Below are 26467 nucleotides of genomic sequence, written 5' to 3'. Positions count from 1 at the left end.
GGACGTAAAGCGAACCGAACACTGATTTTGGTAATAAAATTCAATGATTTGCAAGCGTTGCTCGTTAGTAAGTCTATTCATGATGAAATGTCAAAGCATACTGAGCATCTTTCTCTTTGACACCATGTCTGAAATCCCACGTGATCTGTCAAATACTAATGCATGAAAATCCTAACCTCAAAAAAATCACCCGTTATAACCAACGAAGGTCAAATGAGGCTAAAAAAGCTACTGTCAGTAAATTTAGTTGAAAACCATTTGATGGTTAAATATCAAGATGCATACATATCGTCGATGTTTTTGCAAAACCGCCCATCGCCCAATTGGGTTTTTCTTTGAAGGCAGTGCTTTGAGAGGCGGCATTTTCTTTAGCTATTAGCTATGCTTCACAAATATGTTGTTTTATTAAGGATTTTACGATTGTTATGTATAAATCTCGATGCCTGGAGTTCAGGGCTCGAATCGTAATATCCGTTCACGGATCGAAAACCATACGAAAGAAAATTACGTGATACGTCAGGCAGTATAAGCTCAATGGGACAAAGAGTACGTTAACGTATGTCATAATCCGAAAAATGTGTTTTTACGTGACGAGTAGTACGATATCGTATGTGACGATTCGAGCCCAGGGTTACGAAATCTCATTTTTGCCACAACGGCGATTTAGGCGGTTTTGCAACTGGTCGATGGGCGGTTTTGCAAAAACATCGACGGTATGTATGTCTTTAGCGACATCTGCATCGATATTCTTATTGACATCAAAAATTTATCGACTTCATTATAGATATGATACATCTATTAGGTATTTATCGATATATTTATCGCTATAAGTAGAATTATTATTAATTAAACTATGTTAACTTATATCGGCATAAGCTGAGCTCACACACTATGACTGCCAAATGAACAAATGTACAAATCGTGGGATTTCTGCTTAATACCATGTTCGGACCCACAACGAAAACACTTTGAAAACGGGTTACTAAGCAAAGTGGCAGGACACTTTTTATTGAAAAATGTTCTACAGGAAAACCTAATGAAAACGAAAGACTTAAACAGAAAACTCGAGTTTATGTAAAATATCATTTCCGAAAAAAATATTAGTTAAGGCTTTCAGCATTTCACTAACGATGTGTGCCTATTAGAGATGAGACTTCTATCCAGATTTTTTGAATATCCGGATATTCGGATATCTGATTAAAAAATCCGAATATCCGGATAATACAATCAACGGTTATTAACCGGAGCCCAAAATTAACGAACATTAACTGGATATCCGGACTTTATCCGTATACTTGAATATCCAAAGGAATATCAGTATTTCCGAATATACGGATAGTACCTATTTATTAAACTACATATTTACAAATTTTATTTGTTGTTTTATTTAACTCCTTTTTCTCACATAGAAAGATATGACTTATAAAAAAAAGATTTCCTCTATGTAAAGTTCTAGGCTAAGGGATAAAATAGACGAAAAGAACGAAAGACTATCTTTTGAAAATCACATTTCGTAGATAAATCTTATTGATTGCGTCATTTAAAAAGTAGCACTTCTTAATTTCATGTGATGTCTTCTCGAATTCATTTTAAAGAACTTCTCCTAAATTTTCTATTAAATACTGTTTTCTCTGTGCTCTTCCCAGTAGATAATTTTCCTGAGAGTCAAGAGGCCTTCCACTCTACATTTCTTTCTCCTTTTCTTTGTATGGAGTGGCCCAAATTGAAGGGCTTCTTCTTTCGCTACCCATGGAAGGCCTTCCATAAGTGCTTTTATACGACGTACTTCAGGAGTTATTTTAACGTTGATTCTTTAATTTATAAAAATCATACATCTTTGAAGTATTTGCTTAAGTTTCATTTGTAATGCTAAATAATAGTAAAAGGCATGCAAGGGAACACTTTTTTCAGCCCTTCTTGGGAAGGCTTCTTAGAATTGCTTTAAATAAGAAGGTCTTCCTAAATTATCTTCTGGGTTATTATAATGGTTTGCGATCACCCTAGTACTTAAACTGAGGAAAAATTTTATTGTAAATAAAAAGTCAAATAAAGGTTAGTTCTTGACCTTCAACTTTCTTTCGCCCAATGTTTATGTACATATGTATATGTATATGTATGTATAAGCGTTTATGCATTTGCAACACCAAACAAATTAAGGGCACGTAAAAACATTTTCTTTCTTTCATAAATATATGTACATATGTACGCTTGAATAGATTATATGATTGTACATACTTAATATATGTGTGTATGTATGTTTATCTACATATGAACTCGCATGTGGACATACTCGTAAATTATACATACATTAGTGCACACAAAAGAAAATCTCATAAAGCAGTCATTAGCACTGGTACCTTGTCTCGTTATCGTTTGTCAATGGATGTGCCAGTCCATTTGAGGTATTATTTGCCACATAACTTCAAGTGAAAAGCCTATTATTGTCAATTCGGTGAAACTCAGGAACACGATCGTACAAAGGTAGATAAATAAATATGGATTCATGAGTGCACAAACTCCAATATAACGCTGAGGTACAAGTGTACACACTTAACTAAAAATACTTAATCATAGGTAGAAGAATTAATTCCTATATCATTTTTCTTGTATGTAATGAGATTCGAAACTACTTATTGTGTGCACTTTTTGAGGTAGGGCTGATATGCTTATTACCCATAGATACATTTGTACATACATACATTAATACTTACATACATATCTCAATAAATATATGCCAGACATACATACGTATTACTGAATAAATTATGACAGGCTCGAACATTTGTTTTTAGTGAATTATATGTATAATTTGTTTACCTTATGCTTAACTTTCACTAAAATATATTAGCGCAACACAAGGTTATGGAAGCTGTACATACTTTACTGTAAAAATGTTTCCCTAAAGTATAGATTTCTATAAAAAATATATGTATATGTATACCAAAAACTTTTTTTGTAGAGCCTTCTATTTCCGGACATTGTTCGAGAACAATTTCTCAGGTAAATCACTTTCTCACGAGTTTCTCGTGTTTCGAAAACCTCGTTGTACTTCTCGATGCTCAATTTAGGGTCATGTGTTTAATTTAGGGCATTTAAACCATGAAATGTTCAATTTCTTTCTCACCGCAATACTCGTCTCTCTCTACATAAAATATAAACAATGTGAGTTCCTTGAGGTCTGTATTGTCCAACCCTTAAGGAGCCGCCTTGCAAATACCAGTTACTCTTCTTCAATCGACGTTACAAAAGTTAATGTTAGTACAAACGCAAATAACCTACATACACAGCATATAAAACTATATTCTATTTGAAGTTGTTGGTTGGAAGTAAATTGGTAAATGCAACGGTAATGAGGTTGCACGGTAATGGTTCGGACGAAAATGTTTGCAACGGAAATAAGTGTCCTTAAACGTATGCACATTATAGCGGATCAATTTTTTTTTTACTACGCATAGGATTCTTCGTGTAATTCTAAGCAAATTTTTTTCTTCGGAGATATGATCTGACAAAGTTTGGATTTTTCCGTGATTCTCACTCGTCATGTATTCAAATCGTTATATCTCGGGTTCTTCTCATCGTAGAGTCTTCACCTTAACGTCGTTTTAAAGCTAAAGGAACGGCCTTAACATTTCTATACATAAACATTTTTTTTTTTTTATCACGGGATGGTTTATTTTGTAAGAGTCAACAATTTTTTGTAATACACATACTCTGCCGAAACCCGCAATAAAATCTGCGTTTTGCTAACTTTATTCCTACAATTGCCACGCCCATTTCTAGGGCTTTATCACCTTCAAGAAAAATCTTGCCGTACAAATATTATTTATGGAGGGTTATTCTATCGGAAGAAGAAGAAGAATTCTATCAAATCCGCAATAAAATTTAATTTTTTGCTAAAACCCGATTTTTAACACCTTGCTAAAAATATCTGATCATAAATAAGTTTTCGAAAACTAATTACAAAAATTTTTTTACACAAAATAAACCATCCCGTCATAAAAAAAAAAAAAAATTTTAAAATAGTTTTTTATGGGCAATTAAACAAGGATTACGAGCTAAGTAAGCTTTAGGACAGTCATGACCATCTTATATATAGAAATGTTAAGCGTTATTTATCTTTAAAACGACGTTAAGATGAAGTCTCTACGATGAGCAGCACCCGAGATATAACGATTTGAAGAAGTACATGATTAATCAGAATCTCGAAAAATTCCAAATTTTTACATATCTCCGAAGAAAAAAATAAAAATTCCTCGAATACGTGTTAGCTTATTTCCAATGCGAATTTAAATAAAGTGATGTTGTTTCATCAGCTGTAAGTAGCGTTTGATTGTCAAATTTTTTTATTCCGCTAGTGAGTGAGTGAAAACGTGAGAGCGTTTGTATTGTCTGTCAGCGTTTGTATTTGTTGGATCGATACCACCTTATATGTATTCGCCTTGCGTTCAGGTATGGAACGCATACAAAAAAAATTTAAGTGAATCGGAGACATGATATAATTTTTTTTTTATGAAAACCGTCCGACTTAAAAAAGAATGGCTCCCTTTCTGTGCCCTCTACGCACATATACTAAGGAAGTTAAAGGTAATTATAAAGGGAGAGAGACTCACGACAACTAAAGTCACCACCTTGACTCACCACAACTGAACGCATCACAGACGTTTTCATCACACCTCAACTTACCTCACCCCAATTTGGGAACTATTTCTATATTTTTGTGATTTTCGGTATTCTCAGGACTAAATCAAGATTTTCAAGACTATTTCAGAATTCTTGAAACAAACCGAATTTTATCTACTCGGCACGCGTATTAAATATCGTTTTCCACTTTTCTGAAAACTGCCATTAGATTGTCAGCCGGGATTTTCCCTATTTAGAGTTTCAGTAATATGCTCAGTTAGACTTAGGACCAATTTCAGATGAACAATTTAGTGCCGATTGATAACACAGGCCTGCGAAAATTAAATTTTGTTTCTTTCTCCAATAATTACATATGTCTTTTTTTTAACATCTAAGAGCCAGTTTTTCAACGCACGGTCGATCTGGCTGGTTTAAACTAAGATCAGCCAATCAAATGTAAGTCAGCTGTTCAATTTAAACTCAGTTTACTTAATCTAAGTTTAAACCGGCACTCAAACAGTGGCCCTAAGTATGCTAAATTAAAACGCATCTTCGGGTTTTTTATAGCTCGTCGAGATTTTTTATTGACGATTTTTAGCAATTTCACATCTCTCTCAATTTCGAATTATTGAAAAAACCTCGCATTGTCAATGTGTGACAGATAATAGCTGACTTAGTTATAGTATGTGTTGATTCACAATCTCCACCATGCAGAATTTAGATTCTACAAAAGTAGAACCTTATTATATTAATTAAAAATATGAATATATGTTCTTATCTATGTTTTGTGATTGCAAACAAAGAAAAAATTTGAAATGTCATCGCGTCTTTGTAAATGTAAATGTATCTATGCTATGGATCTCTGCGGGTGGTATCGTAATCGGATTCGAAGGCGAGTGTCACCTCCCATCTCGCTTTATTGTAAATGGGTCTTAATATTAATATCATGATTGACAGTTAATTCATTGTTTGATTTTTATATCAGTCCCTCGATATGTTATTTTCTAGAACTGACTTTTTCCAATAGGGAAGATCTTCTACATGTCTAGAAATAATCATGTTTATGTACATATATATACATATATGTGCATTGTACAAACCTACATACCACCAAGGAATTCCCCTTACTATCAATTAATCATACCAGAGCAAAAACAAATTCTATTGTAAACAAAACTTATCAAGGCAAGCTTTAAATAAAAAGGAATGCGACAGTTTTTACGTTCGAGAACATTCAAATACACACCATGTATGTACATATATATGTGTAATAGGGTGGTCTAAAAATGCATGTGAAAAAGTAAAGTCGGAATTTTTATGCTCCCACCCCCAGGATTGTTGTATACCGAAAAAAAAATATAGCCTTATTTTTTTTTTTTTAAATCAGAAATAGCTAGAGGTCGCTCAAAGTTTTCATTGTATTTTATATGGGGAAAAAACAACTTTTCGTAGAAAACTCCATATTATTCTACCAGCAAATTTTTTTTTATCTACAGGAGATTCCCAATAATAATACCCAATTGTTTATTCAACCATTTTTCATCGTAACTATAACTTATAGGTCCGCCAAAAACCCCCGAAAAATGCAATGGGTGACCAATAAAAAATTGGTAGCATTAAAAAAATGGCTAAATAAGCAATTGGGTATTATTATAGAAAGTATCCTGAAGAGAACCAGAGTTTTCCGATCGAAAAATATCGATTTTCAAGAATTCTATACCATTTCTACAAAAAATTATATTTTTCCCATATAAAAATACATGGAAAACTTTCAGCGCTGTGAGCGACCTCCAAATATTTTTTGATTTCAAAATAAAAAATTATGGGTATACTTTTTTCGATATAGAACAATCCTAGAGGGTGAGAGCATTTCAATTCCGACTTTACTGTTTTTGGAACACCCTAACGCATAAGCAAAAGGCAAGAACAATAGGTGTTTCTTCAATTCTAACAACATCTTTTTCACTGGTTAAATATATACATATGTATGTACTAGGGATGGGTAAATTCGATATTCGAAGCTTCGAGATTCGACTTTTAATCGAATTTCAAAGTCAAAAAGTACACTAGGGGTATTCTCTGAGTCTTGCAAAGCCCTTACACAGTGCACGGATTGCACGGTTTGCAATGCTGTCCCATACGAAATCCGGCTTTTACCGTGCAATCTGTGCACCATGCAAGGGCTTTTCAATACTCAGAGAATACCCCTAATGCTGTTTTTTCGATCTGATGCATCGATGTATCGTATATAAAAATCGATATTTGTATTGACAAGTATACAAGAGAATTAAAAAATCGGAACTTCGATAAATGTTTAAGTATGAAGTCCCAGTGAAATGCATTTATTGATTTAAATAGGTACACATCCCAGTTAAACAAATAAACTTATAAACAATTAATTTTTAAGCAAATTTTAGCGACATTCCGTTTGCATTACTGATGTCTCAAATTGAAGTGAAATTTTTGGCATAAGTCAAGAATGCCAGCCGTTTAGCTATGGACAAACCAGAAATTAGACTTGATAGAACTCTTCATGCCCTATTATTTCGTTCCTTTTTTACTTAAAGATCTCGCTTTAAAAAGCAAACTCATACCTTGTCATTAAATGTACGACTTTTTTATTCGCTTTATCTTATTACATTAAAGGAACAATTCTTGCATATGTATATATGTATGTATATATATTAGACTGCATCACTCCCCACACAAAAATAAATCGGTACGGTTTTTCCATTGGAATTAAAAAATCTATTATATTTTAAGATGTCCACCAAAATATTTCGGAAAAATATTAATATTTAAGCGAGCTGGACCGATTTGAAAATACCTGCAAAAATTAAGTTTTTTATGAATAAAAATAGTTTCTTAAAGACGTTTATTGAAAAAATCCCCTCACATGACAAAACGGTTTAAGCTTAAAAAAAAAAACCGACTTAAAAAAATAAATAAATATATATTTCATGATCCAATGATCGGATCTAAACCAGATTAGTATGGGACCACCTCTGAGACACTACCTTTCATGCAAAAAGAATTATCGAAATCGGTTGACGTGGTCCAAAGTTATGCCGTAACATACATAAAAAAAAAAATTTTTTTAAATATTCCGACGTACTGATAACCTCCTCCTTTTTTGGAAGTCGGTTAATAACCGAGCTTTCAATGGGCAGTCATACAAGTTCCCACTTCTACTTGACCTTTGACGTACGCTAAAGAGAACATTGTCTTTTTAATAATATTTTTTTTTTTTGTTTTCTTAAATACCTGCATTGGTTTCTTTTTTTATTATGATTTTTTTGGGCCAATTTTAAAAACGCTACTAGACATAAAAGAAGAAAGTGTGCACTGTAATTTTAAACCAAATTTTCGTGATTTGCTTTTGATGTTACAAATATTTGTTTCAACCTTTTCAAATGGGGCCCTTTGGGGAATTTCTTTTTAGCAAACATTTCAAAAACAGTAACTTTGTTTACTTGTCGGGCAATGTTCCTTGGCTACAAAATTTTGTGGTAAAACTCTTTTCCTACGTCTTCGTTCTTTGCTATTTAAAGTCAAAGAGTAAGCTCCTTCAACAGGGATTTCCAGCAGAAATGGTCAACGTTTGGCTATAAAGAGAATCGATGCTCAAATAATTAAAAATCTATAGATCTGACTTTCAATTAGGTAAGAATTACGTAACTTTCTAAGACCCTCACCATCCGTGATTCCAATAATTCCAATACTTATAAAAAAAAAAAACAATACTCTGATCCGATTCGGCTGGCAGCCACGACTTTGAAAACAGAATTTTGTTCAAAATTTTCATTCCTGGATTTATTCACAGAAGAAAGCATTAAAAATTAATAGCATAAACTAAATACGTTACAGGTTACCCAAATTCTGAAACAACCATACGATAGAAAATGAAGAATTCTTTTTAAAAGGCTTTTTGAAAAACCTAACACTTCTGGTTCGGCTTGTAAGCGGCGCTGAAACAGCGATCTCGCCGTTATGCTAGATCCTTCAAGTGAAGATTAAAGTTAGGAGGATACAATCTATATTTTTAGCCCCAATGCAATTCTCATTACTTTTTATTAAATAAAATGTTCCATCTTTTAAATTCAAGTACTAAATAAAATAAATATTATTAAAAATTACTAACATTCCCATTTTTTTATTTACCTAAATAACTTAATTTATTTTTTTCTTAAAAATACTTGACATCCGCATTCGCAACATCCCTAGTACATCCTTACGATTATGCATGTAGGTATGAGTACATTTGCGTTTACACAAATGTAGACATGTAAATATTTTCTTTTATTACCTAACATAACAGCTAATTTATGTACAAATAACCGTTTGAGTCATACACGTCTTTCACAAATGAAGCAGTTAATAGATAGTTTTTTTAATTAAAAATTTAATGTTTCCACTTGCATTTCTATTGTTTCTTATCGCTTTTAAAGCACGTTCTTATAACGCCTCTTAGTAAATAAGTTAATTTTTTCGAAGAAAAAGAGGATGTAAAAATGCATTTTACATTAGACATCAACAAAAGTTAAATCATATGCTTGAATTCATGTATATGTAATACATATTCCGTAAATAAGCTACAGAAATCTCTCCTCTACAAGCAACTCCCCGCACCTAGATTCTTGAGGCACGACTTAATAATTTTAATTTATGGCTTCAAAATGTCGGGAACGTCAATTTCTTTTTTTGCATATCGTGATTTCACAATTTGACATCCATTAATGGCCAAACCAGGTTTCTAGATAGGGTGGCCAGATATTAAAGTGACATAATCAGCACAGCTGGGATCAAAAATCAGTACAAAGCCATAGAAATCAGCTAATTTTTAAGCGAATTTTTTACTACTAGCAGACCCGGCGAACTTCGTCCCGCCCAAAATTTTTATATATTTTATTGAAACTTTTTGGTCCAACATTTTCACCAACAATTCACGTTTACGATTTTCATTGGCACATTTGTCTGCTAAGATTACGGTTTGGTGGTCATTTACCACTTTAAATAACCTAAGGAAAGTGTTATATCCGTTCTTTTGAAATTCTCCAGTTGTGCGGCATTTCATAGCACGGTTATTCGCAAAACGAAATAAATTTTTTCCTCTTCACTCCCTGGCGGCAACAATGACCCGGTTCTATAGTGAATGTCCCAGAAGCTTTACAGTATAGTAGGTGGCAATTTCAAAATGGATGCGAATCATTGTTCTACAGAAATGCAATATACATATACTTATTTCAGACGAAATACCTTAAAAGTTTGAACGCATAATAATATTGGAAAATCACATCCATTTGGCCAATTGCAACGCAGGAGCGTTCGATATACTCAATGGTGCAACAGGTCGATTTAATCTGACCTTCACGGCCCCTTTTCTCACTTGGCTATTTTTAGTAAAAGCTCGACTTCAGCACCACTTGGCAGCACGTTTTTGCAATAGTATTGCATACATATTTAAAACATTAGCCAAATCGGATCATAAATAAGATTTTTAGTAATAACTCAACTACAGCGCCAACTGTCGGATTAAATTGTGAAACTAAACCATCCAGAGACCCACTAAAATACACAAAAAGTTTCGTTAAAATCCGTACAACCGTTTAGGAGGAGATCACTCACAAACACACCTACAGAAGAATAAAAAAAATTCATTCAAAGATAGCTGAAGGTCAGTACGTTTGTAGGCCTCACACCCCTTTTCAAATAGCCCACATTTTCTCCATGAGTATGGGCTTGATTTCAACTATATACATATCTCCATACGAAGTTCCAGTACTGTACCATGAATACTTTCAGAGATATGCAGTATAAAAATTCGATTTATATGGGAGGTGCCATGCTCCCCTTTCAAAGAGATGCCTTCTTTCTTCATGAGTATGCGTTTGATTTCGTATATCTCCATACCAAGATCCAGAACTCTACCATGAACACTTCCAAAATAGGCAGTATGAAAAATTCGGTTTGTATGGAAGATGCCACGCCCCCTTTTCCAATAGTTCCAATTTTTCTCCAAGAGTATGCGATTTATTTCGTACATCTCCATACAAAACTCTAGAACTCTTCCAAAAAATTTCCAGAGATAAGCAGTATGAAAAATTCGGTTTGTATGGGAGATGTCACACCCCTATTTACAATAGCTAAAATTTTTCTCCAAGGGTATGCGATTGATTTCGTATATCTCCATACCAATTTCCAAAACTCTACCATGCACACTTTCAGAGATATGTAGCATGAGAAATTCGGTTTGTATGGGAAGTGCCACGCCCCCTTTACATATAGATTTTTTTCAGCCTAAAACCATCCTTGGGACACGTGCGGCTGGTGGCAGTTTCAAAAAAATCGGTTCAGCCGCTCTCGAGCCCTGCGAAAACTAACAAACGGCTTTCTAAATATATATTAGTTGAGATATATTATATATTATAATTATATTTTGACAGTATCCGTTGTTTCTGATTGGCGCAAAAAAATCTTGCCTAGTGACGAATTCGCCCCTTGATATGGTCGTTACTTAAAGCTATTTATATTCGAAATTGCATGAAAATTGGAAAACAGGAATCTATAAGCTTATCCATGTAAAAAGCTACCTACGTACCGAATTTTAAGCAAATCGGACCATAAATACGATTTCTTCGAACAGATCGGTCCCTGGTCCACTTCTCGGACAAAATGGATCATATATGCTAATATATGCTAAAGGCTACCTACGTACCGAATTTTAAGCAAATCGGACCGTAAATACGATTTTTTCAAATAGATCAGTCCCTGGTCCACTTCTCGAAAAAATGGACCATATATCCTAATATATGCTAAAAAACTACTTACGTACCAAATTTTAGGCAAATCGGACCATAAATGCGATTTTTTGGAATAGATCGGTTCCTGGTCCACTTCTCGGGAAAAATTGGTCACATATGCTAATACATGCTAAAAAGCTACCTACGCACCGAATTTTAAGCAAATCGGACCGTAAATTCGATTTTTTCGAATAGATCGGTCCCTGGACCACTTCCCGGAAAAAATGGGTCATATATGCTAATATATGCTAAAAAGCTACTTACGTACTAAATTTGAAGCAAATCGGACTATAATAAGATTTTTTCGAATAGACCGGTCCCTGGTCCACCTACCCGAAAAAAAGTAAAAATGTTTAGCCTAAAACATGGTGGTTACCGAAAGCTATTTGTATACAAAATTTCATGAAAATCGAACCAGCCGTTCGCGAGATTACCTGTTACAAAAAAAAGGGACTTCTCTTTATATAATTAGTATAGATTAACAATATAACAACCAAATAACAGCGTATTTATTTAACAAAAAATAAACAATAGACTTTTAAATACATATAGTATTATCAATGTAAAAATTCATTACTTTAAAACAAACAAAAGGTATTACATATGTATGTACAGCTGTGCTCACGAAAATAGTAGTAAAATGTATTGACAGGTTTTGACAATTTTTTCTTTCCTTATTTAATTTAAATTTTTTATAAAAATGTAGTTAATTCTATAACAAAAGACATGTGAGTTGAAGTCTCAAATTTCTAGAAAATTTATAAAAATTGAGAATATTAAAAACAAATTGTAGCCCATTCAATTTCAGTAGAAGACGAGCTCGAGTCAGAATCTGTTTGCATATTTTAAGCTACAAATTTAAAACATATTTAGTTGGTGTGCTTATTAAATACAACATTCACATTAAAATGTTGACTAAAAGGTATATTACCGAAAGGTATATCGCTAAACGAATTTTCGAGTACGAATGAAATTTAATAGTGTTAAATGTGTATGGGCAAGTAAAATTACAGGTGGTCGAACATCAAAAATCAAAGTAAAGCTACATATATCATATCCAAGAGTCGGTAGTTTGCACCTTTTCCAAATTTTTAGAACGTACATTGCACCGTAGCAGTAGTCTTAAGTTTGAAATACTGACAGCCGATTTCTCGTTGGATGTTTAATTATAATCAAAAGATTATCTCTTATAGTCATATTCTCAGTGTACTTAATTTATGATTAACTCACTACCAGCTTTCATAAAATCGTGATTGCAAATCGGGTTGGGTTGAATCCAAACAGTTTGTTATTTTGCGAAATCCTAGGAAACGAAACATTTGCAAGCTGACACCTTTTTAATAATGGTTTAAATTTAATGAATGCTTTCAACCAGCTCACACGAATAAGTTGTCAAAAACCATTGTTTTGAACACGTAAACCTCAAGTAAATGTCAATTACACCAATTTACAATAGTATTTCTTAAATGTAAAAATCAGTACAAAATCAGTACAAACTCAAAAAATCAGTAGATTTTGCGTACTGATTTCGGGCTCTTAAAAATCAGCACATGTACTGATTAAATCAGCACATCTGGCCACCCTATTTCTAGAGGACAATATTAGCTGGCTCGTTGATAGTTTTGTACCAGTTAGACATGTCTTTCTCGGGGTGGGAGAGATGCAGGACTCCCGAAACACTTGGTCGTTTTAAAATACGGCTTTAAACATGTTTTTAAAATAAAAGTTTAGCTCTGTGATAAACTCAAAGCAAAATTGGGGTAGGAAAATCCAATGAAACTACACTTATACTTACCGATGCAAACGATTTTAATAGAAATTTTGCTAGAATGTCTGTTACCACAGCTAATATATGCGCGAGTATGTACCCTGCAAGACAGCTGAGCATCAAATAAGTGCTCATTTTATCATTATCACTATATACAAAAGTGCTTATTAAAATAATCATTTTTGTTCAGGCGATGGGATAAAACTGAACACTTTCCCCTTGTCGGTGTAATATTTTACCTCTTCTTACTAATTGAAAACTTTAATTAATGAAAAATATATCTGCTCTGCTCTAGAAACTACCAAACTGCTTATTTTCGTTTTTATAAACACATCAGTGCTAATTAATAAAGTACTCATTGTTGTTATTAGCAAGTCCTCAGTGCTAATAAACAAACTACTCATTTTTGTCGTTATAAACTTCTCAGCACTAATAATCAAAATACTCATTTTTTGTCGTTATAAATACCTCAGTACAGGAAAAAACAAATAAGTAGAAAATTAAAATTTTTACTTTTAAAAATGAATTGGTTTATTTAAAAAACATTTATTAATACAAAACCCTTATGGAACTCGATGGTCCTGTGTAATAACGACACAATTCAAAATTCAAAAAATAGAACCCTTACTACTGTTAAGTGGCTCATATATCTAATCCATGTCGAATCCTTGTATAATATTTAGTACTTACTTTAGCAATCCTTACTGCTTACTTTAGTAATGGTTGGAAATGGATTACACGAGGATTACAGACAAGAGCCACTTAACAGTAGTAACAGTTTTTATTTTTACAAGCTTTTATTTAACTTGGTCATCCCGCGCAAATCGCGGAAATTTCCAATCGATTTTAAACTCACTTCCAGACAAGTTAGAGACTTGAAATTTTCAGCATAGTTCCAATCACGATGACAATGCAATTTAAAATATAAATGAATTCCCTATATGATCCAGGGATCTTGATTCAAAGGCGGTCAAAAAATAGTAAGATTTATGGCTAACAGAGCGTAATTTGCCAAAGAACGTAAAACCACTATAAAATTGTTAAAGCTGCCGGCGGTAGTGTAGCAAAGCTAGTTATGGCAAATTCTAGATATCAACATAGTCCAGATATGAACCTCGTGTAGGCATCATATCAAGCAGATACAATTAGAAGACTCCAGATGTCGCCCCGCCAGAAGAAGTTAAGTATTGCGCCTAAATATATGTATCATTTACATACGCTACAGCGGAAGTGGACGACACGCCATTTCTTTAAATGAAATTAACTGCTGCTATATGTATGTATGTATATATCGCACACCGTCTTCAAAAGAGTCACAACTCAAAATTTGGCATTTTTTAGATTATGCGCTAAAAATGTACACAGAGCTTTTATTTACCTAAGGTAAAGTCGCACTTGTCCATATGACTATCATGTGCTAAGAAATAGTTTTTCGCATTTTCTGACAAACTTATTATTTTGAGTTGTGACTGTTTTGAAGACGGTGTGCGATATGTATGTTTATACGAAACGTAAGCAAATAACATTTTGCTGCATAGTCTTCTGTTCTCTTTCATTGCAAGTTGAATTATTTTAATATCTATTGCAAAATTTTGTACATAAAATAAAACACCACTTTTTAATATACAACACTTTTATAAATAGACTAAAATTTAGGAAATAATACTTCTTAAAAAAAAAAAATAATGTAAAAAAAATTTTTTTAAAAACAAGCTTTTATTTAACATGTACAATCAAAGGAATAAAATAACGTAGTGTAACAAAAGATTTTTTAGCATGAGAATTTTGTCAAAACTGCACTAAAATTAATAAAATAAAATAAGTTAAGGTCTCGTTAAAGTTATTAAAAGCCATTTAGTGAAAGGAGTTACTCAAATTCTAATGGAAATTACTAACAATTTGTACTAATTTACTTCGTTTTTAAAAAAGCTTGTTGGCGAATTCAGCATACATGCATAATTGGTTAGGTATGTATATGTATGTACGCAGATATTTAAATGCCGGTTTGCTATTCGCGCGACAAGCTTTTTAACACCCTTTTATTAGCTTCACCTGTATGTTTGTATGTATATATGTATGTTTGTAACCGACTCCTTTGGACTCGATTTTGACTCACTTTAAACGGACAGATTTAATTCAAACTTTGTACACTTATCAAGAATCAGCGACAATATAATAATTTCATAAGTTTATCTCATTATCCTGATTAGGATCGCCAGGATTAAATAATTTCCTCACACAGCCTCTGTGTGAGAGCAAGTAAGACAACCACGCTGTTTGCGCATGCGTACCGTCCACTTACTTTCCGGCTCGAGCATTTAGGAAAAATTGTATTTTTAACAATAAATCGAACTAAAAAATTAAAAATAAATATAGTTTAAAAAAACTAAAAAACACGCTTTTAAAGCATATCAAACTAAAAAGTAAAAAATAATTCTTAATATAAGTTGAAAATAATAGTGAACAAAAAATACTAGTATTATTGTGAAAAAGTGTGGGTTGCTCGATAGACGAAAAATATGGCAAAGAGCGCCCCATGCTTTTTCACAATAATACTAGTATTTTTTGTTCATTATTATTTTCAACTTATATTAAGAATTATTTTTTACTTTTTAGTTTGATATGCTTTAAAAGTGTGTTTTTTAGTTTTTTTAAACTATATTTTTAAAAACGAAGTAAATTAGTACAAATTGTTAGTAATTTTCATTAGAGTTTGAGTAACTCCTTTCACTAAATGGCTTTTAATAACTTTAACGAGACCTTAACTTATTTTATTTTGTTCATTTTAATGCAGTTTTGACAAATTTTTCATGCTAAAAAATCTTTTGTTACACTACTTTATTTTATTCCTTTGATTGTACATGTTAAATAAAAGCTTGTTTTCAAAAAATATTTTTTTTTTACATTATTTTATTTGTATTTTGAATTGTGTAATTATTGCAGAGGACCATTTATGTATGTGGATGTGTTTAACATTGCTGGTGCCGGCGTTGAAGGTGATTTTGCTGGTGTTGAAGATGATGGTGATGATGATTGATGATGAGTGCGATATCAGCTGGTGACGGATTAAAGATAATGGTGGCGATGGTAATTTTAATTTTAATTGTCGCAAATCTGTAAAAATGAGAAAATAAATTAAAATGCGCAAATTAAGTAATTTACATATGTATGTACATACCTTAAAAATAATGATCCAAAGTCAACGGCAACGGCAACGGGAACATAAAATGAAATTTGAAATATATATAAAATTATAAAAAATATTTATACTCTAATGGCCTTATTCATAAAAAATAAAGTAGGTTTAAAGAGCTTTACAAAATGACGTTTTCATAAATTTTTCAGTTTATAAATCTGTCGAATTTGAGAGGAAACTGCTCAGCCATGGCGTGCAGGGTACGTACATAAGTATGTCTAGTTAACTGCAGTGATCGTTTGAATGTTGATGATAGTCCATTTAAATTTGTTTGAGTTGATGACTTTGATGTTGTACATATCTGCGGTGACCATTGGTACCGATTTTGGCGGTATAGTACCGCTTTTGAGAAATTGTTTATATTTTCTATGATCTTTGGTTATGTTTTATTCTGTCAAACTGCTACTCCCGCTATGTTGCAGTCTATCACTCTTGTCCAAATTTTTTTAAGGTTTTTACAATTCTTTGTTAAGTGCAACGATTCTTACCTGAATTTAGTGAAATTATAAAAAATTAAACTGAGGAAAGAATCATGGATATGAAAAATATAGCTGTGGACACAGTTGGGAAATATAAACAGAGAAGAGATGCAATCTTTGCTTATTTCCCATTTCGAGTATTTACTTATTGTTTATTATTTTTTATGTAAGTGTAGCCCGTTATCCAACTAAGACCATGTGAGTTAAAATTTCCAACTTTGTACAAAAATTAGCAAAATTCGACAAGGTTCATCAAACTCTTTAATCAGATTTCTTAGAAATATTCCTGAGTATGCCGTTTTGTAGCCCATTAAATTGAAAGTGCAAGTTTTAAGTAGCCAGAACATATATATCCTTGATTTTTGGTAAATTTTTCTTTTTTTGTGGAAGGGGTTGCTCATTTTCTCCATACAAAAAAATGTTTGAAATGAAATTGGATGGAAGAAAATGCGCGAACAAAAAAATTGCCAAAAGTCAACGGCAAGTTCAAGGTACTTCAAACTTGCGCTTTATTACACTAAAATTGAATGGGCTTTTGTAGCCCAAAAACTACAATAGTGCAACTGCATTGCTTTCAACAGTTTTAGAAAATCAGATTAAAATTTTGATGAAAATTTGTTAAAATTCGTCGAATTTTTACAAATGTTCTACAAAGTTTGAAGTTTTGATTTACATGTTTATTTAACTTTTCATAAAAAAAAAATAATAAAAAATTTTAAGTCCACGAATGTAGCCAAAACTTTTTAAAATGTATTTTCCCTATTTATATTCTCGCCACCGTATGTATACATTTATTCAGAGTATGTATTTTTTCGATAATTTTTCAAGTTATTTTCTCTTTCTTGTTTCAGACAAGGCAAATCACTCTCATGCGATTTTTTCAATCCGATGCTGGAAAGCGTATAAGAGCTGCCAATCTGAATCGCTGCTGGCGTATGCAGATGATATTAACATCGTTGACCTGCAATCCAAGAATGTCACCGCAGCATTTTTTAGTTTAGAACAAGAAGCTAACGAAGTCTGGCGTTGAACGAAGACAAGACAAAGTACCTCCCGACAACACATAAAAAGTCTTAGCTTATTGGGGCACACGTCACTGTTGGCGGTCATAATTTTGAAGTAGTGAAGGACTTTATTTACTTAGAATCACGCTCTGCAAATCTTTCATCATGCCCATCCTTTTATATGGCGCAGAAACATGGACGATGTCTAACAAAGATGAGAGGCTTTGGTTTTTTGGTTTTTCGAGAAAACTATTCTTCACAAGATCTATGGTCCCGTTCGCGTGAGCGACGAGTACCGAAGAAGATTGAATAACGAATTGTAAGAGCTTTTTAACGACGTGGACATAGTTAAGCGCATAAAAATACAACGATTGCGCAGGTTTGGACATGTTGTAAGGAAGGATGACGACGCTCCGGAGAAAAGATTCTTCGACTCCGCACTAAAGCATCCAATCCCGAACCATTTTGTTAATCCCGGGATTTCGGGATCCCGGGATATTATTACCATTAATTAAAAAATAATAAATATAAATTATGCTAACAAACTAGTTTGGTAGTCTTGCTTTAGTGCGAATACTACACCTTTTCTAATTGTACTCTAGAAAGCGTCAAATATATTTCAGAAATCATCAAATGTACTTCAGATTAGTCAAACGTACTTCAGATTAATCAATTGTACTTCATAAGACGTAAAATGTACTTCAGATTAGTCAAATGTACTTCAGAATCCGTTAATTGGACTTCAGATTAATCAATTGTATATCAGAAACCATAAAATGTCCTTCAGATCTGTAAATTGTACTTCAGGTGTTAAAGTAGTGCTTTCCTTCTCTTTTAAGAATATTGATATACCCAGTAATTATTTTTTTGAGGGTGATATAGCCCTCGAGCAAACTTTATGAAAAAGATATTTGCACGACAAAAGGAGAACTATGTAAATACATATGTATGTGTATAGGGCGTTCATGAAAAGTTTTTTGAGATAGGGCATTTTTGAACTGCCTGCCGAGATAGGTCGATCTTCCACTCAGCAGTCGATATAGCCTTTCGCTTCATAATACATAATAATAATAGATTGGTGCTTACACATATGTTAGTGTTTGGTCGAGCTTCTCCTCCAATTTGTGGCGTGCGCCTTGATGTTCTCACAAAAAGCGGAGGGATCTAGAGTTTTACGCCGACTCCGAACGGCGATTGTATTTTTATGAGAAGCTGTTTTTCATGGCAGAAATACACTCGGTGGTTTGTCCTTGCCTGCCGAGGCGTGGCCGTTAAGAAAAAACCGTTTTTCTTTATTTTTTTGCGATGTTGCTTTGACCAGTGCTTGAACCCAGGTACTGCGGAGTGGAAGCGCGCACTGCTTACCACTACACCACAGCGGCCTTTCGCTTCATGCTTATCTAAAAAAAAAAAAAAACAGAATTATCCTGGACCTCCTTTTTACAAAATATACACACTTTATTAATTAAAACTACATAATAATTGCCTCAATTGCAAAAAATCGCAAGCATAATGCTATATCTAATGCGATTTATATACATGTACATAGTACTTATGACCATAATAAACATACTATGCATAAAATTGCTTGAAATCTACTTGATATTCATGGTTGAACCCTCATTTGTGGTAAGTGCATTTTTTGGCGAACATTTTATGTATGAAGTACAATTTACAAATCTGAAGTACATTTTATGGTTTCTGAAATACAATTGACTAATCTGAAATACATTTTTCGGTTTCTGAAGTACAATTGACTATAGTGAAGTATATTTTACGGTTTCTGAAGTACAGTTGACTAATCTGAAGTACATTTTATGGTTTCTGAAATACAATTGACTAATCTGAAATACATTTTTCGGTTTCTGAAGTACAATTGACTATAGTGAAGTATATTTTACGGTTTCTGAAGTACAGTTGACTAATCTGAAGTACATTTTACGATATACGAAGTACAATTGGAAAAGGTGTAGAAATAAGAATAAATTTGTGTTTTTAAGCTAAGAAATATAAATGTGTATATTTTATATCAGTTTAAAAAGCTAATTACGAACTGAATAAACTAAAAACTGTGGACCGAAGAAAAAGAATCGGTTAAGAATTGACCAAAAACGGCCGATGCCGATTAATCGGTCGGACTCTACAAATTTTAGCTCGTAATATATTGTGTCTCTTTAAAAAAGAAATGGTGTATGCAGACTTTTGCTGTAAATGAAGTTGACCGCGAAAATAAGTTTACGCGTCGTCGCCGCCAACCATGATTAGAGTCTTTCTTCGCTAAAGTTTTTTTTTATGCGTCATTTTTCGCGGCCAACTTTTGTGTTCGCGCCTTTATTTGTGTCTAGTGAGGAATGTATGTTTCGATAATGCGAAATATATGTTATACATTATGAACTGATCCGACACTTAAGGAAAACATCTTTTGTATATATGTGTGAGATGCACTCATACTCATTTATATATGTTTAGTCCCTTCAAACCATTTTTTCAGAGTATTATGAGTTATAGAGAAATTTTAGAGAATTTGTAAACATCTCCTCCGATTTTTTGCCGAATTTTCTAAAATGAAATAAACTGTTCACACTTCGATTCTTTTACGAAATTTCGGAAGAAAATCGGTAAAGAAATCAAAGTAAAGGCATCCACACACCTATGCGATTCTGTCGCAAGTACGCACACATCTGTGCGGTTTTATCGCAGTAAAACTGTCAATTTATAGGCAAACAAAAACTATTTTTCAAAAATAAAAAATAAAATTCTTAACTTTTCTACATCAAATATGTTTTTTTTTTCTTTTCATTCAATTTTGTTTTAGTGTTGTAAAATCCTCCTATTGACCTTTTTCGTTCTCAAAACGCGGTTTCGGCACGACCAAAAGAAGAACTGTGAATGTTCGAATAAATCGCTGCAGTAAAATCGCATAAGTGTGTGGTTCCTCATTTAAAACTAGGGTTGTACATTTTGTCGCAACAGATTCGCACCGACCGAAGCGCATAGGTGTGTGGGTACCTTAATACTATGTGAAAATTTTCTTGCAGAATTTTTTCAGATTTTTCGTACAAAAATTACTTTACGAGTTCGTATAAACTCCTTCATATAATTTTCTGCAAAGATTCGTAAAAAAATCGTTACCGAAATGAGATGCCAAAGATAACAAGCGTAAACATGTGTAGAATCATAAACACACACATGATATTCCTAGCAGATAGCGAAACCAGAGCACAAAAAGTTATTCTCGAAAGTACGAAAATAGAACATTCCTAAAGTTGCCCTTGTTTAAGCTGCAGCAAGTAGCAGCTGGAATAGAATTCCAAAAGCGCGACGGCATTTCGTCGACAAAATAAATGTGTGTACCGTTATTTCTACTTGCGCATATCATTGAATGTGCTTGCATTTATTTTGATTAGTCGAACATGATTTTAGCGATTATTTATATTCAATATTGTAGGTATTTACGGTTTAAAGGTTATTAAGTGATCTATTTATATTTTGTAATCAATTTTCCAACAATAAACTACACTGAAAATAATAGTAATAACCAGAGTAACGCCTGTTGCTTTCTCATGGCCTAATATGTAGATATGTAGCAAGCGATAGCTGCAATGAAGTGTTATCGTTAGTTTCATGATATTTTATCATGGTTAGTTCTATGCCCTGACAATGGGCCATATGCATAAAACCTAAGCAAATGTTTTTTCTTCAAACTTCAGACCTTTTACTCAATTTGTTCAAACAAATTTAAGTGAAAGGACAACAATTTAAAGAAAAAGCAATTGATTAGTTTTTATGCATACGGCTCTTTAATGTTTGTTGATAGGTTACTCCGGTTTTCATAGCCTCATATGAAAGCAAATATCTAAATAATAATTAAAGGTGTGAACACATTAGTTTAATCATAAAAATCGGCATACTTATGTATATATGTAGCTTAAAAGGTAAATATTAAAAAAAAAGTAATTTAAGTGTTATAAAAAGGAATGGAATGTACAAAGCTGCTATCAACACATTAGCCACAGTCATTTTAATAGTATATTGTGTGGAATAAAAAGCGTTATTGCGTCTTAAACAGTGACAAACAGTTCTATTCAGTTAACGAAGATTTTCGTAAGCGAGGTTTTTTCATAGAAAATGTAGTAGGCCATTCAGTAGTTAGTTGCTATGATGTGTTTGAATATACACACGTACATTAAGTATAATTCCTTCCGTTACTATTAAATCTCTGACTAAATTAAAAATTTGAATAGTGCAAACTATTATTTGGTTATGATGAACAATATCGTTGTTTAAAGTACAAATCCGCGTATCAAGAGAAAGCAAAAACGTATGTGCGGTTGCGAAAATTTTACAAGATAGAGTAAAAGGGCCCATACATGATACCAGCATGCTGGCGCCATCAAGTGTTGGTGCCAGCCGGTTGACCTCCATGTTTCTGTGGTGTGATTGTGCCAGCGACATCAAAAACGATTTGATATTTTTATGATTGCTGATGTGAATGGTGAAATTAGCTATTTTTTAAGTAAAAAGTATTTTGGCAGAAATCTCTTGCACTGTATGAGTCGAGCCATGTTTGTGGTAGATTTAAATTTGCAATAACCACTTGTGAATTAAAAACCCCAATGTTTAACAAAATGGTACTCATTTCGATCTTTTCCGAACCTCATTTGTTAAGAGGCTGGTATGTTATATGCTTCGAGCTTGATAGTGCAATCATTTGATGGTACCAGCAAGCTGGTATTGTGCATTTTCAATTTTAGTATCTCTACCTCTTATGTCTAAATATCGATATTTTGGTATGAATGAATACGACTTGTTGTTAGAAACTTCTAGTGAGCAAATCTCATTTTTGGTACAAATGTCAGTTACGAGGTTTCGCAGAACCACGATACGCGGTTTTGTACTTTAAACGACGATATGTACTCTTAAGAGGTGCATATACTAAGTGTGTCAATTGTTCTTCGAAATTTATTAATATGCTTATCCGTTAAAGCAGTCTTAAACTAAGTGGTATTTTACTTTTGTATTTTATATATAAGTATATATATTTTTTGAAACTATTCGATTTGTGTACCCGAACTAGGGAAGACATTAAAAATCCGGTTCAAATAATATAACACCAATCCAAAGCCTAAAACTATGCCCAACAATGTGACGCGATTACGCCAATGATGTTTGGAATCGTTCATTAGTCTCACAATGCGCAAAGCTGATTCCTTTGTTTCTTCAATACTACCGGAATTATCAATGACAAAATTCGACTGTTCACATTTCTTATCTAATGGCATTTGTGACTGAATGCGCGTTTTAGCATCCTCCATTGAATATTCATTACGTTGCATAAGACGATTTAATTGCGTTTCAGAGTCACTGGAAATGAAATTGTTCAGCATAAACATGATTCATGATTCATTATTTTATGGAATAAAAGTTTTTGTTTTTATTTACCAAGACACAGTAATAATCTTATAGATAAATTCCATAAGTATGCCGGTCTCGAAGAGCAACGGCAAATCCAGCACAATCCAAGAACGCCCACTCATGAAATGCTTAAATACCTGCAGGAAAATTGTGCGATGAATTACCGGATGTGTAATTTGATTTAATTTGCCGCGTAATTGTTTGTCGCCAAAAATGGCCTTCCCCAAGGCTTCACGATTGATTTCTTTAGTTGGCATAAGAATTTCATCGCCGAACACTTGTCGTATTTTGTGCCAACACGTTGTTCCAGGTTGCACAACTGCAAATAAGTTTTACATAGCGTTCGTTAAAATTAATTAATGTTAATTGATGGTAATGATTCAACTTTTTTAATTACATACTTTCCCTGGCTATTTTGTCGGCATCAACAACTGGTATACCATTATCTAGGAAGACCTGGCTCACCGTGCTCTTGCCTGTAGCTATTCCCCCAGTTATGGCCACAATAAACATTTTGTTTTAAACTCGGATTTATTTGTTTAATTCTTTCGTATGAATAAGTCAATTTAGTACAAAACAATCAGCTGATGATCTTGTATTACCAACCACCAAATAAGGCTATAGTGTGGCCAGTCTTCCAATTTTATTTTAGGGCCTGTGCCAATAGGTAACTTTTTTCTCCTCAGTGAGACGGGGTGGAAAAATTTCCTATGGTGCAGTATAAATAAATGGAATTTTGCTGTAAAGTAAAATTTTGACAGTTGAAAACCCAAACAAACGCCCGTGCGAAAGCTTTATTGTTGTGTGTTGCTGAAATTCTTAAAATTTATATTTATTGTACAATTTGCTAGTAACGTACGCTTTTTTATGATGTTTCAGCTTTCTTTTTCATGTTCACTCTTTATTACCGCCAGGCAATATTATGTGTATACGTGGTTATAAGCTGTCAAAATTTTACCTAGCCCCATGAGCTAGGTAAAATTCTGACGTTCGCATTCTCCACGAGAAATCTCAGATTTTTACTTTGATCCGTCAAAATTTCCTCTTTTCTGTAATTTGGTACAGGCCCTTAAGAGCGAAATACACCACACAAGCGGTTTGACAAACCAAGCGAAATTTCCCTTTGCTTCAAGCCATTTGTGCTGTGTATGGGGGTGTTTGAAGGTTTGACGGCGGTTTGTCAAACCTTCAAACACCCCCATACACAGCACAAATGGCTTGAAGCAAAGGGAAATTTCGCTTGGTTTGTCAAACCGCTTGTGTGGTGTATTTCGCTCTTTAGGTTTATTCGAAGAGTGCACCAGACTGCAGTGACTAGCAGTGTTGCCATAAGTCTGGATTTATCTTCAATACGAAGATATTTTTCATATGTAGGGCGTGTGTGAATCGGTGACAAAGTTCTGTGGGGTGAATAATACGTTTACTCTGGTGAGACAGTTTTGCCAATCTACTGTGTGAAATGAAATCTTTTCCAACAGCAGTAAATTTTTGGCAACCGCAAATTTATGCGGAATAAAATATCATGAATTTAAGTGAAATTAATATTTTAAGAAAACATCATTGATTGCAATCCATCAATTTAATTTTAATCCAATATAGCTTTTGAAAGATTAAAGAAATGTATTCACAAGAAATGTTTAATATAGTGTAATACTTCTTAATTTCCTAAGAAGAAAGTAATTTTCTGGTTGACGTTTGTAATTTCGACGCCATGTTGTTTTCTTTGAAAAGTAAAGGGTGCACTTTGAAATGGAGACCCCCGATTCGGGGATTAAAAGTGATACCATTGGAAAGCTGGAGTCCTCCACTTTTCAGATATACCCACTTTTAGGTGCGGGAGCCTTCTAGTTTTTGAGATATTTGGTATTAAAATATTTTACTTGATTAGTAAACGACACTATGTATTAGGCAAAGAACATAGTGACGCGACAAAGATAGCGACAAGACATTTTCGAATAATAGCGACATAAACAAACCTTTATTTTTCAATGTAGCAGCACATAGTGAAGCGAAAAGCGAAGAAAGCGACAAAGAGCATAGCGACGAAAACAAAAAAACATTGTTTTCGTTGTTTCTGAGCTGACTGTTGCTTCACTATGTTTTTGTATGTACAGTTATATTTTATTTATTAAATATTTTGTTTCTTCAACTAGCGTAAATGGCCGCTTGCGTATTGACATAAAACGGATGTGCTACCAGACTGTCAAAATGAAAAATAAAATAAATGAAAGAAAAGAACGTTTGTGAATTTTGCTTTTACTTCTTTTGCTCTATTCGCTGTGAGTAGGGTTCAATCGATAACACTAAGGTTTCACTCTAATGAGTACTTGTACTCAAAAGACTGAAAGTATCGATACCTACTCAGTATCGGCAAAGTATCGAGTACTTACTTGAATTGTTTTCATCATCTCTTTCGAGAGATACTTCCCTTTTTTGTTGTAAAAGGTCGTATGATTACGTGTTATACAATGTTCTGACCGACAACGAAAACACCTTGAAAACAAGTTTTGGGATTGTGGGCTGAAGGCTGTTCACACCGACTGTTGGTGTTTTTCTGCACAAATACAAAACCAAAATACTTTCAATTTTTAATGTTTTTATTGAGCTTTGTACCACGATTGTTTATTAGGAAAATTGAAAAGGCAACAAAGTCTAAGCGGTAAAAGTTATAGCACTATTTCGGAGATCACCTCATCTCCTCATCAGACTTCTTTTTTCTAGACTTCAGCAGGGATCGAACCTGCGAATTCGATGTTCAAAGTCAGAAGCGTTAACCACTGAGCTATGTACATCCCGTAAACTCTTGTTGCTAATAGTGCTATAAGTTCTACCGCTAATAGTGCTATAACTTCTACCGCTTAGCCTTTGTTGCTTTTTCAATTTTCCTAATAAACAATCGTGGTACAAAGCTCAATAAAAACATTAAAAATAAAATGTTAACAAGCCACAATAACATTGACAAATACAAAATACTTTTCCTTCAATTTCTTTTCATTAACAACCATTTACTTCCATGCTTATTTTATTTTGGTCAGCCAATTAACAACAAATCCGAAATGGCGTATTAAAGATGATAAAATGTGGAGGTCATATAGGTCGATAAGTAATCGAAAAAAACTAGTGCAGACACCGATTAGAATGAGTGGAACGTGAGTTTTTAAGTGGTTTTCAGCGAAAACTTGTTT

The 26467-nt window shown here is 33.3% G+C and overlaps 1 protein-coding gene across 1 annotated transcript; it reads right to left on the bottom strand.

The window, feature by feature from the left end:
* Window positions 1-20992: 20992 nt before the first annotated feature.
* On the bottom strand, window positions 20993-24187 carry Dpck (Dephospho-CoA kinase). The gene is made up of 3 exons (XM_017616912.1): window positions 23684-24187; window positions 23310-23601; window positions 20993-23231 (listed from the first exon to the last, which is right to left on the bottom strand). Exons 1-3 carry the CDS (start codon window positions 23793-23795, stop codon window positions 22919-22921), a joined length of 717 nt encoding a protein of 238 aa, XP_017472401.1. The 5' UTR covers window positions 23796-24187; the 3' UTR covers window positions 20993-22918.
* Between the last annotated feature and the right edge of the window lie 2280 nt (window positions 24188-26467).

The sequence above is a fragment of the Rhagoletis zephyria genome, unplaced genomic scaffold (genome assembly GCF_001687245.7).
Source record: "Rhagoletis zephyria isolate East Lansing unplaced genomic scaffold, Rhagoletis_zephyria_1.1 Rzeph_scaffold_01297, whole genome shotgun sequence".
Lineage (NCBI taxonomy): Eukaryota > Metazoa > Arthropoda > Insecta > Diptera > Tephritidae > Rhagoletis > Rhagoletis zephyria.
This window is presented reverse-complemented; position numbering and strand designations above follow the sequence as displayed.

Coding starts and splice junctions, on each gene's coding strand:
- Dpck (XM_017616912.1), bottom strand. CDS start 23,795: ATGTTTATTGTGGCCATAACTGGGGGAATAGCTACAGGCAAGAGCACG. Junction 23,602..23,683: donor CGACAAAATAGCCAGGGAAA/GTATGTAATTAA, acceptor ACTTATTTGCAG/TTGTGCAACCTGGAACAACG. Junction 23,232..23,309: donor AAGATTATTACTGTGTCTTG/GTAAATAAAAAC, acceptor TTTCATTTCCAG/TGACTCTGAAACGCAATTAA.